Here is a 13268-nt window from a genome sequence, read left to right as displayed (position 1 = left end):
TGGAACAGTGCCAGCACCACGCAGTAAAGAGAGTGTGTGTATGTGTTTATATGTATGTATGTATGTGTATTTATGTGTATATTTTTTTAGTTTAATAAAACATTTACCAAAAAAGAAAAAAAAAAAAAGCACACGGTAAGATGTGCTTATCTTCTCTTTTGTAAGTGAGGAAACTGTGCTGAGAGAGGCTGAGATCATACAGGTCAAAATGGCCATTTCTAAGAAGTGAATGTTCCTCTTTGTGTCCCTAGGCCTACGTGAACCTCCTTTTCTGGTATCAGTTCTTCTGTGGGTTTTCAGGAACATCCATGACTGACTATTGGATTTTGATCTTCTTCAACCTCCTTTTCACATCTGCCCCTCCTGTCATTTATGGTGTTTTGGAGAAAGATGTGTCTGCAGAGACCCTTGTACAATTGCCTGAACTTTATAAGAGTGGTCAGAAATCAGAGGTAGGTGTTAAAGCAAAAACACTTAGACTAATTTATATCCACTGTCAAAGTCAGGGTATTTTTCAATCAGTCCAGCTAAAATATTGTACATTCAGAATGGTTTAAAACTATTCGTATTGTCTTGTTATTTTAAAAGATCTCTACTAACCTGGCAGATATTAACTTATTTGCTTCTGAGGTGAACACAGGTAAAACTATGAAAGACCTTGAGTGCGTATAAGAAGAAATCCAGTGTTTAGACTTTATAACTAGTAATGTCTAGTATTTACTAAACTCCACTCTGCCATCTAATTGTGCAAACTGCTAAACATCCCTATCTCATACACAAAACGCTTTGAGAGAGAACCTGGTATTGTTCCCATTCTAAGATGAAGAATCTGAACCTCAAAAGGATTAAGTAATTTTTCCAAAAATCTCACCACTGAAAAATGGCGGAGCCAGTGTCAGAACCCTTCTCAGCCTGGTTCCAAAGCCAAAGGTAGATTCTTCACTCAGAACAGTAGCGTGATCTTAATGGCCCCCTTGTCCTAAAACTGTGCCTACCTGCACTTTAGTGATCTCTGAGTTCTTTCAGTCTCCCAGCGATTTATCCCTTATATCTGGCCACCCCTCGCCATCCTTCTCTCACTACCCTCATCGTCTCTTAGGGTATCGTAGTGGCCAATTAATTGATCTAGCTATCTCGAAACTCTTTTCTTTCTAATTCATCACAAATTTAATAGTAATTTTAATTATTAACTAATTGATATAGTACTTAACAAGCATTTATATAATGCCTCTTATGTTCCAAGCACTTTTTTAAGTGCACAACATACACAAATCTGATCCTCAAAATGACCCTGCAAGATAGAGATGCAATCATTATCCACACCATAGATGAGAAAGGTCAGGCACAGGAAAGTACCTAGTCAGCCCATTTCCCAGAGCTAGTGCCCAGGGCAGGTAGACCCAGGCTCCTGAGCACAGGGTGTCTACCATGAACGCTTTGCTACAGAAAGAATACTGATGCTATCTTTAGTCTTTGGGTTTCCCCACCATGGTATTTATTGCCAGAAATCCAGAGTGCTCTCATAAGTTCATTGTCGGGATCGTAGAGGGTAGTAAGGTGGACCAGCGACCTATTGACACCTAGATAGTGGACAGAGCTGAGGGGTCAGTCTAGTCAGATATTCTATTGAGAACTCTTTCAGTTGTAAGTGACAGAAAACCAGCTCAAAGTGGCTAAATGAAAAAGGGAAATTTATTGGCTCATATTGCTGCAAAATCTAGGAGTAATGGTGACAACACTGTTATTCTTAAAGCACCTATGAATGTCCTGGTTGTGACTCATTGGCCTAGGCGGAAGCCTTTACCTTTGTTTATCACTTGTCCCTATGTTTATCACTGTGGCTAGAAAGAATATTTTCTCATTTGATCAGGCTTGGGACATATATCATTCCTCCTCGGGGCTGAACCACGTGGACAGGGTCGGGAAGAGGGTTTTCTATAGAGGGACTGGACAAACATTACTGAGACTCACCATATGAAATCTGTGTGTTGGGCTTTACTCACTATTCTTAAAACAATAATGCGGATCAGCACAGGTTAGAAATTATGGGTTATGCTTAGCCTGACTTTAAATTCTGTTTCTGTGGTGTGTGACCTTGGTAAGTTATTTAACTTGCCTGTACTTCAGTTTACTTTATAGATGTGGTGTGAGGAATAAGTAAGATAATATGTCTAAAAATTCTAGCCATATTAAGCTCTCAATATTGTTATATTTTACCCCCCCCCCCAAAATTAATCAGAAACTTGAGGAAATCTTGAATTTAAAATAATGCATTTATTTTTGTCAGACCAACTTTTTTCTTGCTTGAACTGCTTTTCCAGACTAGAGACTAATTTAATTTCCTTAGGTTATATGAGCAGCCAACAGAGAAGTCACACATTCAGCTTTCAGGGAAGAAGAAATCCTTATAATCCTTTAATATCATACAGTCCATTCAGATTGCATAACTACATGGGGTTTTTATCAAGGAGCCCAGTCTGACTTAAAGTTCAGGGCCAAGATGCAGGAATGTGTGCTCAGTATTAATGAAGGTTGTCCTGTACCCCCGGCCTAAATTAGATTCCAAGTCTGTTGGGAAAAGTGGGGTGAAGGAGGGACCGTCTAAGTTTTTATAGCGGGTGTTTTAAAAGCCCATTTGCACCTATGGCCATGCCTGATCTTGTCTGATCTTGGAAGCTAAGAAGGGTTGGGCCTGGGAGACAGTCTAGGAACACCAGGTGCTGTAGGCATTAAAAAAAAAAAAAAAAAAACCCATTTGCACAGGTGAAGATTGTAATCCATCCTTATCCTTCGAAGTGTTGAGGTCATTGTTTCCTATTGTCGAACCTGTTATCAATTCTGTGCACACATTGTTCTATTAAACTGGCCAGTTTTATAATATATGGTAAGCGATAGGCAGATACCTAGCATGTGGCCATTGGTAAAAGGTAATTGACTTATTTTACCTTCCAGAAGAGTTGTCCTTTCTTTGAACTTGGCCTCCAAACAAGTTCTATTTTATGCTTGGGCCATTTGCTGTCTTCAGTGTCATGAAGTACACTCTCCAGGGTTGTAGAATCTCTTTCCTTGAAAGGAGATGGATCTGGAAGGCTACAGTCAGATACTTCCCTTCCAAGAAGCAATCATCTGTTACCCATCTCTCATCACCCACCCCAACCTCTGTTCTGGCTTTGACTTCATGTCGAGATTTTCCCTTTCAGTTTCCAGATCCTTTCAGCCTCTCATTTATCTTATTCCTGGCCCTTCTCCCTCTACTTCCCTACGTCTTCTTACTTACTTGACCATGGAGAAATTGTATTTTTTACCTTTCTGCTCTAGGTTTTTTGAGCAACCTCTGCTTCCCCAAAAGCATGAAGTTATATTTTAACTTATCCTCAAATTATTTTCTCTTGTCCAGTAGTGTTTTAGTTGTCGCTTTTTTTTCTTTTTTGATTCTGCTATATGCTCTTCCACCATTTGATTATGCTTCCTAGATTCTTTGGACACTTGGATGAAGAAAGGCAGGTAGACTATTTCCTGTGAGGAAATAGTAAATGAAGGTAACAGGGAAAAATAGACTGGAAATAATGAATCTTCACTGTTTGATTTTCCAGAGGACAAAGAGATTAAAAAAAAAAATGATCAATATAAAAATTCCAAGTGTAGTCTTTTGAAGAATGGAAGAAAATAAAAGGAGAATTTGTATATTTTATAATGTTGTATTCTTTAGGAGATAATTAGACATTTTCAAGACAATTTCAGCCTCTTTTTTTGCATTTGGAAGGAAATGAGACTGAAAACATGTTAAGAAATAACATGGGATATGATACATGGTTATCATTCTTGTCTGTGGCAGACGTCATTAATAAACCATAGCACCCTATCCTTCCCAGTGGGTCTGAATGCAGCCTCAGAATCATTTTGCATGTACATTATCATTCAGTCAGAGTTGGCTCTTGCTTGAAAACCTGTTTTCAATCACTTGACTAGTGTCTCTACTTGATCTTTCTCTTTCTATAAGCTTTTGGTAGGAAGCAGTTTAGCGCATGAAAACTTACATAAGAGTAGCTTATTAATTCAATAGGTATTTGTTGAGTACCTGCTATGTGCCAAGTACTGTTTTAATCACTTGAGTAAAAGAAATCAAAGAATCTGTAAAGTTCCCATTCTGTTGAGAGAAACAGGAAATCATTAAGCAAACAAATAAGATTATTTTAATGGTGACGAGAGACATAAAGATGCCATGGTAATAAATGATTGAGTGAGCCTTTTTTTTTGGTCTGGGGGGTGCTTCTGTGAGGAAGTGATTTTTGAGCTAGAATATGAACAGTGAAGAACTGGTTATGTGGAAGGTCCAGGGCAAAACATTTCTGGCCGAGAAAATTGCGCAGGTAAAGCCCCCAAAGAAATAATGGATTTGGCATGTTTGAGGAACAGAATAAAGTTCTTGTCGTGGGAGCATGGTGAATGATGAGGGTGAGAATGGGAGGAGAACCTTGGAGAGCAGGGGCTTCTGTGGGCATACCTTATAGGCCATGGGAAGGAACTTTGATTATATTGGAAATGCCGTGAGAAGTCATCAGAGGAATAGAAGGCAGTCAACTGATGAGAAGATGGAGTATTCTGATTTACAGTTTTTAAAAATGGCTGACCTGAGAAGATTGGACTGAGGGTAGGAGAGGAAGCAGAGCAGTCAGTTAGGTGGCTATCCAGTCATTCACAGAAAGAGCTGACAGTGAATTAAAATGAAGGGAGTAGTGGAGATAGGAGTAGATGGATTTGGAAAGTTTTTGCAAGAGTAATTTCATATCAACAGGAAATGGAAAGTTAGTACTACTCTTCCCCTGTTTCAGGTTGATTTAAGGTTGACCCAGTGATAAAAGCAATATGGGTTGAAGAGTTCCATCAGGGATTTTTGTTCACCTGTGAACTCATTCAGCTAGCACTCCACATTCTTCTACCACTATTTACAAATCCCACTTCTTTTGTGAGTGGGAATGAAAGAATAGAGTTTTCTCTCAAAGAAGCAACAACAAATACTGGCTTGTGTTGTTCCTTGATTTTTCTTTGACCCTTATTAATCTTCCTCCCTAATATCTGTTTCTTTTTCAGGCATACTTACCCCTCACCTTCTGGATCACCGTGTTGGATGCCTTCTATCAAAGCCTGGTCTGCTTCTTTGTGCCTTACTTAGTGAGTCCTTTTTTGCTTAAAGGATTTGTTATTAATGAATAGGTAATGCTTCTCGCTGGTACTTTATTGCTGGTATTAACATATAGAATGGGTATATCAGGTAGGATGTTCAAATAATCAAGTTGATTATTTACTGAATAGATTATACTCAACCAAAAAAAAATGTTAGGTAATAAATTAAATTTAGAAAGAAGTGCCCAGTTGAGTACTCTTAGGTCTCGTTTTTGTCTTGTACTGCTTGATAATTTTGTCAGTAACTTAAATAAAATTGAAATTCAGCAATATAATTAGATGAGCTAACATCAGAGAGGCAAAGTCAGAAGATAAAATCTATTGTTAGTGAGTTCTGGACTAATTCTACCGGAATGACATTCAAAGTATTAAATTTAAGCTTTTAAATAAATCTCCCTAAACTAAAATACCTATTTTACAGATAAAAAATGGAAAAAAATGGGACTAGGCAAAGAATGTGTAAACATTAATTTAAAAATTTTGGCCAACGCCAAGCACAGAGCAGCATGATATAACTGCCCACCCATGTATACCTCTCCCTGGAGGAGGGCAAGTTTGATCATGGGTGGTGTCAGTGAAAGTCCAGTATTAAGGACCAAAAAAGGTGATAGTCTGTCTCTAAGTAACAATTTCTGTTCTTTAGGTCTTATTCAAATAAAATGACTTGAATTTTCCCAGCTAGAATATTCTGGGTACTGCATTTCAAGAGTAATATAGATAAGGGAACCTGAAGTATATTCACAACAGAATGACAAGAATTTTAAAAGATCAGAAAATCGTATCATTTGAGGATTACTTTAAGGAATTGAAAACATACATGTAGGAGAGGAGGGGATATTTACTTACCAGAGATATAAACAGATTAGCCACAGTAGCTGCTTTAAAGGTCTGCAGCTCTGTTAAATGATATTTTTCCACATCTTAAAAAGCTAGAAATAGGAGTAAAAGTTTCCAGGAAGATGAATTATGAATCAGAATAAAGAGGAATTCCAACTGAAAAATTCAAGGATTAGATGGCCTGTCTGGGAGAGAGTCAGTCTCTCTTTTTCAGAAACATTCAAGTTCATCTGAAATGACCAGTTAAAGAGAATGGCACTGAGTGTGTGCAGCGATCTGAGATCACCACCTTTCATCCTTTCCTTGTAGACCTACCAGGGCTCCGACATTGACATCTTTACATTCGGAAACCCCCTGAACACAGCTGCTCTGTTCATCATTCTCTTCCATCTGGTCATTGAAAGCAAGAGTTTGGTGAGTAGTTCTGAAGTAGCCTGGAACCCATTGCGCTTGGGGGAATGTCTTCTATTATCAGTGACCCTGCTAAGCCCTCATGCCTAGAAGACAACTGGTAATGAGAAGAATGATGACTCCATAGAAGAAGGGTGATTGATTCATGGCTGTTCTTACTAATTGCTGAGTGCCATGATGCTGAGGTTGATGTGCAGCTAGGGACAGTAGAAAACGCCTGTCTGGTCCCCTTGGTGATATCTATGATGGATGATTTATGGAGGGGTGAGTCAGGTTGGAGAAACAATTACACTTCTATGGCCAACATTCTTCAAAACCAAGCCGATGCCTTTCAACTAAAATTAAAAGAGGTGTTATTCCGTATTCCTGGCATGCTGACTTTAGTAATTGATGATTCTATGCCTTTCTCATAATTAAAAAAAAAAAAATTATCTTTTCTCCCTCCAGAATTTCTACCATTCATTTAAAGCTAGGTCTTTTTGAACTTAGCTGCTGACTTAATGATAAACTTAAGTCTTTTCATCAAAATGATTCCAAGGTAGCTCTCTATAGCAAAGCTAGTGTGTAGGATTTAGATAATGAAAACTTAACTGTAAACTGTTCTTTGCAGATGAAGCACATCCCACCCACCTCTGGAGAATAAACTACTTCTGTGATAATTTATGCTGCTCACTCATTTCTATTGACATTGTCTCTATTATAGTCAAACCCACTGTCATCTCTTCCTGGACTATGGCTGCAGCCTCTTTCATCTTCCCACCTCTGCTCTTGACTTCTCCAGCCCTTCTCTACAAATCAACCAGAGTCATGTTTTGAAACATAAATCATATCTTTTTGTTCTCCTTTTGCTAAAATCCTTCAGTGGTTTCCCAGTACTTGGTATAAAATCTAAGAGCCTTAAGATGGCCTCTAAGGCTTCATGTGGTGAAGCCTCTACTTCTGTTTCCAACCTCATTTCCACTTATTTGTGGGCTGGAACCGCACTGTCTGTCTTTCAGTTTCTCAGTTATATTGAACTTGTTACCATATCAGGGCCTTAGCATTTACCGTATCTTCTGATTGGAGTATTCCTTATTCCCTCTTGGATCTCTGTTCTTTACCCAGCTTATATATTATTTTAGATCTCAAAAATGACAAAAATGCTACTTCCCCCAAAAGCCCTTTTTTATTTTCTCATACTATCCTCTTGTTTTATTCACTGCTCTAATAAAAATTTATAACTATTCACTTAATTATTTGATTATCTTATTGTTGTTTCTCTTCTGTGTTAGACTATCATCTCTTTGGGCAGGGTTCATGTTTATTTTTTTCACCACTGTTTACCATTATCTAGGACAAGACTGGCATACAGTAGGTACTCCAAAAATATTTGAATGGAAAAATGAATGGTAAATGATTAAGCAGTGTTTGATGTATATTTACCATCCTGGTAGTGAAGCATTTCAAACAAGAAATAGCTAAATGAGGTTATAGTTTTAAATGTTATATGAGGTTATATTATAAAATTGTTTATAATAATTTCTAAAGTGGGGTTGAATATTTTTGTTATACCTTGCTTTGCTTGTAACTTGCCGTACTTAAACCTTACAAGTCTAAAGTGTAGTAAAAGGTTAATATCTGCAAATACCAGGTAAGGAAAATAAAGGGAATTCTAGAACTAAAATATTTGGCATTGTTTTAATATCTAAGTTCATTATTAAGCAATTGTGTAGATACTTGTAGTTACTGCCTAAGGAAGTGTCATAAATGCTGACATTTATGAGTGTTCTGGAATATCTAACACATAAAGTGTGTCGGTTGGAGTTCACTGGTAATGAGCAGCAGCAATCTGTTCTGGCTAACCTGAGCAAATGGCTCCCTATATTAGGAGCCATGGCGAAATGAAACAAAAACATCCTGAAGAACCACAGGAGATTCAGAGATCCAGGGAACAGAAACCGATGGCAGGCTTGTCAGGATGGTACTGTGTTCTGAACTGGCTCCAACAGATTTCTTTCTGCTCTTGCCTCTTCATGCCCCAAATTTAGTCTGTGGTGACAGAATTACATTTCCTTAGCTCCAATCATAGGCTTTGGCTAGAGGAGCAATATCTTACCAAGAGTGTGCATAATGCTGGGTGTCCTCACCCAGGAGAAGGGGAGTGAAAGCTAAGTGCCAAGAACAGTGGCTGCTTTTTAAAGGATGCATCATTAAACATTGTTTCTCACACTCATGGCCACTGAAGGTCCCTTGTCAATAAGAGTCAGCCGTTCTGAGAATGCGCATCAGTTTCCCTTCACCTCTTGCTCACAATCGCATTGCCACCTCCCACATCTTGTTGATTTTTACCGTTTCCCTTTAACTTCCTTGTGTCCATTCATTCTAATGTGTCAATTCCCTCAAGGCACTTTCCAAAAGCACAACCTAGAAAAACTTTCATGCAGTAGGGCTCAGTGGAAAGTAAGGCCATTGGAGAAAGCAAGAAAAAGACATTGTTTTAGAGGCATGATGATCTTAAGAATTGAGCTCACATTGTCTGAGCAGTTTGTACATTTTACAAAAAATTAATAGTCTTTGTGACTCCTGTGAAGATATCGACCGTGGGGAAATACTTAGCAAGGTTAAACAAAAAGGAGAACATTGGATCTTGTTTGAAAGTATGGCCCTAGAAAATAAAAAAAGATTAATAAAGGCAATGCTTCCCCGAGAAGTACGACATACATCCCTGTGGTATACACTGTGATTTCGGTGGTACTGTACACTGCGCTAACACTGAACGCTACATAATGTGAGGGCGATTATCTCGTCATACTTTGGATTATGTCAAAGAGGAATTCTGTTTGTAGTTATGTTTTATCACAACTCTTGCTAATTTGCCTTTGTAAAAAAAAAAAAAAAAACAGACCAGACTCCAGACTCAGCACTATCATGAAAGGTAATGCTATTGTTACATTAAAGGTAGTAATGTTTTTTTTTTTCCTCTAAATAAAGTTAATAGTGAGCCAGTTTGAAGAAAAATATTAAGAAAAGTTTTATTGCAGTCCATACATGGATATGAAGGTGGCTAAGTTATACTGTGATACAGAGATTTATTTCTCGCATTTTAAAAGTTAACTGAGGTTCTAGATAGCTCTAAAGCAGTTGTCCTGAGGGACAGCTCTGTGACTCAGTCTGTGTCTTATAGCTGTACTATCTGGAATTGTCCACAAGGGAAACTCCTTGGTTAACACAGAAAGAAAGGAGACAGTGTAGAAAATTGTACACCAGCTCTTCTTTGCTTCTAACCTGAAAGTTTTGCTTATCTCTTCCATTCACATTTCAATGATCAAAGCAAGACATGTATACTTGCAACTAATAATAAAATGAAATTTAAAAATAGTAAAAATATTAAAAGTTTATAAGTCGAAAAGACATGTAGCCATGATTACTTTCAAGAGAATAGGAAAGTACAGTCCTCTCACATACTAATTAGGGGAAAAGAGAGAGGACGTTGGTGAGCAACAGTAATGCCCACCAACTGTGTGAATGGGTAAACTTTGAGATTCACTGGATTAAGGTATCACCTTAATGAAACAGACCAATGAGTGACTACATGAAAAAAATCCAAACACCTCATGGTTCATGATTAGAATAAGCTGGTCATCAGAATTACCTTTTGGCATTTGACTTAGTTTTACATGATTTGAACAGTGACATGAGCTATTCCTGAAAGATGCTCTTTGCTTTTCAGTATATTGTGTTTTATTCCCTGAGGTTTGTTATACCATTCACCCATTGCCTAGACATGTTGTCTCTTCAACACAGCAGATTTTGCCAGGCTGCAAAACTCTATGAGTGTTCATTTCCCCTGTTTTCTTGTCTTGCAGACTTGGATCCACATGCTGGTCATCGTTGGTAGCATCTTGTCTTATTTTTTCTTTGCCTTGGTTTTTGGAGCCATGTGTGTAACTTGCAATCCACCATCCAACCCCTATTGGATTATGCAGGAGTGCATGCTGGATCCAGTGTTCTACTTAGTTTGTGTCCTCACAACCTATGTTGCTCTTCTGCCCAGGTATGGTATTCGTTTTATCATCAAGAGAGTAAGTGAAATCATAGGCTTGGAATTCTCTAAGCAGATACTAAGAATGGATGGCAGAACACCCTGTTTAGCAGTGGAGAAGTCAGTCTGTATACTAGTTAAAATACTGCTTTTAACTGTTTACCAGAGAACGAAAGTGGTTTATTTCTCTTATTTCTCTCATGGAAAACTCTATCGAGTTGACAGTCCACAGGGATGGGCAGCTTTGCTTCTTCTTTTTCTTCTTCTTTTTTTTTAACACCTAGTACACTTTATTTTATAATTAAATGTATATAATCTATATTCGATGTCTCTAGAAAGGAAACTTTGTTTTTTAAAAAATTTGTTGTATTTTAACAGTTATCATGTGTTTTGTTATTTGTAAGCATTATGGTTCTATGATATTTAAAGTAAAACTTTAAGTATCAGATGCTTAGAAAAATATTAATCAGAGAAAGAACTTTTTTTTCATTGTATTTCTCTTTCCCTTCCCCTCTTCTGAAAACCAAATCTCAAGATTTGGTCAATTAAAAGCAAAACAAAAGCCCTGCCTTATCAGAATTTCATTTTTTAAAAAAACTTTGGTTAGGATCTAGAAATAGTGTCTTTGTTTCTTTTTCTTTTCTTTTCTTTTTCTTTTTTTCTTTTTTTTTTTTTTTTTTGGTGACATTGGTTAACAAAATCTAGTAAGTTTCGGGTGCACAATTTAGTGTGTGTGTGTGTGTGTGTGTGTGTGTGTGTGTGTGTAATTATGTGTTACCTCCTATAGTTAGATTTCTTTCTTTCATCACATATTTGACCCCTTTTATCTCGTCTACCTCCCTCTTCCCTCTCTGCCCCTCCGCTCTGGTAAACCACTAGTCTGTTGTCCATGTCTATGAGTCTGTTTGCCCTGTTCCTTTGTCGCATTTAAGTTTATATCCCACATATAATGATACAATGTGATTTTCAACTTTTTCTTCCGGGCTTATTTCACTTAGCATGATTATCTCAAGGTCTATCCACATTGTCACAAGTGGCAGTATTTCATCTCTTCTTATGGTTGAGTAACATTATATTGTTTATATGGAGCACAACTTCTTTATCTAATCGTCTGTTGTAGGACACCGGTTGCTTCCATGTCTTGGCCACCATGCTGCTGTGAACATCGGTGTGCAAATATCTTTTCGGATATGAGTTTTCAAGTCTTTGGGATAAATACCTAGAAGAGAGATTTCTAGATCATATGGTAGAGCAATTCTTAGTTTTCTGAGGCACCTCCATACTGTTTTCCATCGCGTCTGTACCAATTTGCAGTCTCACCAGCAGTGTAAGTGGGTTCCTTTTTCTCCGCATCCTCTCCAACACTTGTTCTTGCTTGTCCTGTTGATAACAGCTATTCCAACAGGTGTGAGATGGTATCTCAATGTTTTGATTTGCATTTCCCTAATAGCTAGAGATATTGAGCATCTTTGAATATGTTTGTTGTCCATTCGTATGTCTTGGGAGAAATGTCTGTTCAGGTCTTCTACCCATTTTTTGATTGGATCATTTTTTTGTTGTTGTTGTTGAGTTGTATGAGTTCTTTGTATATTTTGGTTATTAGGCCCTTATTGGAGCTTTGCTTACAAATATATTTTCCCATTCAGATGATTGTCTCTTACCTTGTTGACAGTTTCTTTTGCTGAGCAGAAGCTTTTTAGTTTGATGCAGTCCCATTCATTTATTTTTACTTTTACTTCCCTTGCCTTTGAGGTCAAATTCATAAAAGCCTCTGTAAGACCAAGGTCCTTGAGTTTAGTTCCTTTGTTTTCTTCTATGCATTTTATTGTTTCAGGTCTTATATTTAAGTCCTTAATCCATTTTGAGTTAATTTTGGTGTGCAATGATAGACAACAGTCTAGTTTCCTTTTGCAGATGTCTTTCTAGTGTTCCCAGCAGCATTTATTGAAAAGGCTTTTCTTTCTCCACTGTATGTTTGTGACTCTTGTCAAAAATTATTTGCCCATATAAATATGAATTTACTTCTGGAGTCTCAATTCTGTTCCACTGGCCCATGTGTCTGTTTTTCTGCCAATACCATGCCGTTTTGATTATTGTCACTTTGTAGTATAGTTTGAAGTTGGGCCTCATTCTTAATAATGCCTTTTTTATATATATAAATATTCAATCCTGCTTGCTGCCCTCAATCTCAGTCCCTGTCAGTGATAGTAACAGTTTTGGTAGCATTTGCTCAGATTCCCCTGGGGCTCTGTGGTGTTTGGTCTTGGAGGATATGGGGTAAGGGGCCCTCTTTGTTGGGGGATCGAGGTTATGGCTCAACTTCATGTTTTGCAACCATGGCTGGTAATCAACTGTCGCTTCTCTGTTATCCCCTCTACTTCTCTGCTTTCTGCCCTGATCCCTGGGCACTGCTGTTGTGTAGAGTTCACAGCTCTCCCATGCAGAACTGTTCAGAGAACCCACTGCACTGCTAGCTCCAGCTGTGAGAGGCAGCTTCTTTGTTTCTCCCAGTCCACTGACACCCAGGGTTCTGACCTGTGGTAGCTCTTATGTGCAGATCCCTTGCTCAGATGTGCTGATGTGCAGATTGGGTGGTTTTTTGTTGAGTTTTAGATGTTCAGCTTATTGTTATTTCAAGGGGAGAGATCTCTGGACATCTCTCACTTCACCATGTTTCTGAAGTCACCCAGCTTTGCTTCTTGAGGTTATCCAAGGAACTATCTGTTTGTTCTGCCATCTCCCCAGGGTGTAGCCCTCATCTGCGTGATTGAAAATGAGTCACCATCAGCATATCTCAGTCCCTATCTGCATGCAG

The 13268-nt window shown here is 38.1% G+C and overlaps 1 protein-coding gene across 5 annotated transcripts in view; it reads left to right on the top strand.

The window, feature by feature from the left end:
* ATP10D (ATPase phospholipid transporting 10D (putative)) overlaps positions 1-13268 on the top strand; it is a 102470-nt gene that overhangs the window by 84341 nt on the left and 4861 nt on the right. For all 5 annotated transcript variants that reach the window (XM_036227963.1, XM_036227962.1, XM_016161183.2 and 2 more), the window contains 4 exons: positions 252-452; positions 5092-5172; positions 6331-6435; positions 10278-10465. In XM_036227963.1, the coding sequence (XP_036083856.1) occupies positions 252-452; positions 5092-5172; positions 6331-6435; positions 10278-10465 (575 nt within the window). The remainder of the gene's footprint in view (positions 1-251; positions 453-5091; positions 5173-6330; positions 6436-10277; positions 10466-13268) is intronic.

The sequence above is a fragment of the Rousettus aegyptiacus genome, unplaced genomic scaffold (assembly GCF_014176215.1).
Source record: "Rousettus aegyptiacus isolate mRouAeg1 unplaced genomic scaffold, mRouAeg1.p scaffold_m13_p_10, whole genome shotgun sequence".
NCBI lineage: Eukaryota > Metazoa > Chordata > Mammalia > Chiroptera > Pteropodidae > Rousettus > Rousettus aegyptiacus.
The sequence above is the reverse complement of the archived record's forward strand: the minus strand, read 5'-3'. Positions and strand labels throughout refer to the sequence as shown.